General features: G+C 50.6%; 1 protein-coding gene across 1 annotated transcript; it reads right to left on the bottom strand.

The window, feature by feature from the left end:
• Positions 1-783: 783 nt before the first annotated feature.
• Positions 784-1627, bottom strand: OR10P1 (olfactory receptor family 10 subfamily P member 1; the record flags this gene model as incomplete). Its single annotated transcript, XM_024736428.1, is given in 4 exon segments — positions 784-1134; positions 1136-1546; positions 1549-1585; positions 1587-1627. Coding segments are annotated over 4 exon segments (840 nt in total), but the record flags the coding sequence as incomplete, so codon positions are not given.
• Positions 1628-3131: the final 1504 nt, after the last annotated feature.

Here is a 3131-nt window from a genome sequence, read left to right as displayed (position 1 = left end):
GTAAAATGGTGCTAGATCCTCCCGGCAGGCAAATTAAGGTGGCTTCAAGCACAAATAGTGGACAGTTTACAAGAAACAAAAGCATCATCGTGGGAATCCAGGAGCCAGACCAGACCTTCTGATCAGAGTCAGAGTCTAGAGATGTATGTGCATTTCTACCCTAGGATCAGAGGAGATGAAGAGGAAGTCAGTCCATGGGTGAGAAAGAAGCTAAGAAGAGAATATCAACATCTCCGGGATCCCGGGAGAGAACCTGTAAGTCACAGCAAAGTAACGAGCCAGATGCTTCCAGTCCTAAGGCAGCACCAAGCACGACTCGGCACCTGAACCGCCAAAGCCAGGTCAACTATTCCCTGCCCTGTTCCTACCCCAGGTCAGACCTCGCACCTGAAGTAAAGGAGCTCATGTGGTAGTGGAGGTGACTGATGGGAAAGAGAAAGGCTTCCAGTGAGGAGTCTGGGAGAAGAGGGAGAAACACTGTCTACAGGAATCGTAGCCCAGGAAGGCACCCTGAACCTCATGAAAGACCAGAATTGCTCAATCATCGCACAAAACGGGCACCTCCTCAACCTCCCCCAAGTGCATGTCTCTCCAGCTTTGTACCTACAAACAAGTCAGGTCAAGGCCGTAAGAACAGGCCCCAGAAGCCAAGCTCTGAGCAGCAGGTCAGAGCCCTGGGCCCTCGAGCTGGCACCCACACCACCCAGAGCAGGGACTCCAGCTGAGCCCTCCTCCTTGAAAATCTCCAAGGATCAGGCCCTTATCTCCAAGAACTTGAGGGGGTCAAGGGCTCCAGACATATCTCTTCACGAGCTGCCTCATTGCCCCATGACCTCTTTGTTTCTCAGTGTAGACCAAAGGGTTGAACATGGGAGTGACAGCTGTGTAGAAGACGGCAAGGATCTGGTCCCCGTCCTGGGAGGAGCCTGCCCATGGCCTCATGTAGGCAACAGTCCCCGTCCCAAAAAAGAGCGTGATTGCAAGTAGGTGGGAGGAACAGGTAGAGAAGATTCTTCAACGTCCCTGGGATGTCACGACCCCAAGGATGATGCTAAGAATACGGGCATAGGAGGCTACAGTCAGTGAGAAGGGGGTCAGGATAAAGGCTATCGTGAGGGCAAGATTGCCCACCTACTTCACCCCACAAGGTGCTCGAGCTGGCCAGCATCAGCACAGGCAGGATGTCACACAGGAGGCGATGGATGGTGTTGGCACCAGGGAAAGGCAAAGTGAAGATGAAGATGGAGTGAGTGGTGCCGGTGATGATGCCCATGTGGTGGGAGGTGCCCACCATGTGCACACACGCTCCCTGGCCCATCAGGGTGGAGTGATGCAGCTGCCGGCAGACGGCAGCATAGCGGTCACTGGCCATGGCCGTGAGCAGGCCGCGTTCAGCGATGACAGGGAGCGAGAAGTACAGCTGGGTGAAGCAGCCGGTGGGCGGGATGGTGGGGCCGGAGGAGAGGAGGTCTGCCAGCATCCTGGGCACGATGGTCTTGGTGTAGAGGAGCCCCGCCGCAGAGAAGTGGCGCAGGAAGAAGTGCATATGGGCGAGTGCAGGGCAGCGTCTGCCAGTGTGAGGAGGGATCAGCGAGTTGCCCAGCAGGGTGACCCGGTAGACCAGAAGCACCCCCAAACGTGTGTTTTTGATCCGTTGATCACACAATAAGAAAAAATCATATATGAAACATGAAAAGAAAAAGATGGAATTTGTTTTAACATATTTTGGTATTTTTAAATATCTGATTTACTTTCAACCAATTATGCCTACTTGTGCCTTTGGAAATGTTTTTATCAGTAGTTTAATTTTGCAATTTGGTGAATAGCGAATGTTTCCGATTGTCAGTGCACATTTTTCAGACATATGCGTCATAGAAAGGCTATGAGAAGAGCACTTAGGTTGTTTACAGGTTTACGATTTGAGCATTTCTACAAGTTCCTGTAAAGTTCCGTAAAATTTTAAGTTCTCTTGATTGAAGTAAAATTTCTGCAATCAATCTTAACCACAGAATGCATTGCTTCGTTCTCAGAAACTAGATTTTAGGTAGATTGGTGGCTCAGTGGTTGAGAGTCCGCCTGCCGATGCAGGGGACACAGGTTCGTGCCCCGGTCCAGGAAGATCCCACATGCCGCGGAGCGGCTGGGCCCGTGAGCCATGGCCGCCGAGCCTGCGCGTCCGGAGCCTGTGCTCTGCAACAGGAGAGGCCACAACAGTGAGAGGCCCGCGTACCGGAAAAAAAAAAAAAAAAAGAACTTCTTTTAAACCTCATTTAACACCAAAGTCCTGGCTGCCTTAGGTATTTTTGCTCTACCACTTTAAAATTTTTAAGTGAAATAAAAGATAGTATTTCAATAAAATAAAATAATAAAATAGTTATAAATAAAAAACAGGAAGGAGGTGGTAGAGAGTCCGGGTAATGGACCCAAAAAGGCAGACTTTTTTCCGGAAGAGCAGTGTAACTCTGGAGGTATTCAAAATGATATCACATCTCCCCCGTGTGGTGAATCTCTGAGTAGCCACGTTCCAGGTCATCCCCTCTCTCTGAGCTGTGGGTGAGATGGTAAAAGGAAGGGGGCTTGAAGGATCTACTTGTCCAGACTCCAGTCTACAGAGGAGGAAGCTGAGATCTGGAAAAGCTCATCTGGTTCATCCTGGATCATTCTGTGAATTAAGGGCGGAGCCGAGCACGCCTGACAGGGAAGAGCCCACTCTCGCCTTAGGTAGGACGTCTCCATCAGGTCCATAGGTAGGTGAGGTGATTTCCACCAGACCAGATTTCACATTCCTGGAATACACCTGCTTGCCATTCCCCTGCCTGAGAACCTTTCTCCTCTTCTCCTCAAGTTTGCGTCCTGCCCACCTTTCCCGGCCAAGCACAGACACACCCCCTCTAAGAAGTCTCCTCTGCTTCTCCCAGAGAAACCATATCCCCTCCACAGCCTTCCATGCTGTATCATTTCAAAACTTAGTAACTTGAAACAACAAGCATTTATAAACTCAATGTTTCTGAGTCAAAATTCCGAATGTGGGGGGCTTCCCTGGTGGCACAGTGGCTGAGAATCCGCCTGCCAATGCAGGGGACATGGGTTCGAGCCCTGGTCTGGGAAGATCCCACATGCCATGGAGCAAC

Source organism: Neophocaena asiaeorientalis, unplaced genomic scaffold (assembly GCF_003031525.2).
Source record: "Neophocaena asiaeorientalis asiaeorientalis breed wild unplaced genomic scaffold, Neophocaena_asiaeorientalis_V1.1 scaffold134, whole genome shotgun sequence".
NCBI classification, from domain to species: Eukaryota; Metazoa; Chordata; class Mammalia; order Artiodactyla; family Phocoenidae; genus Neophocaena; species Neophocaena asiaeorientalis.
This window is presented reverse-complemented; position numbering and strand designations above follow the sequence as displayed.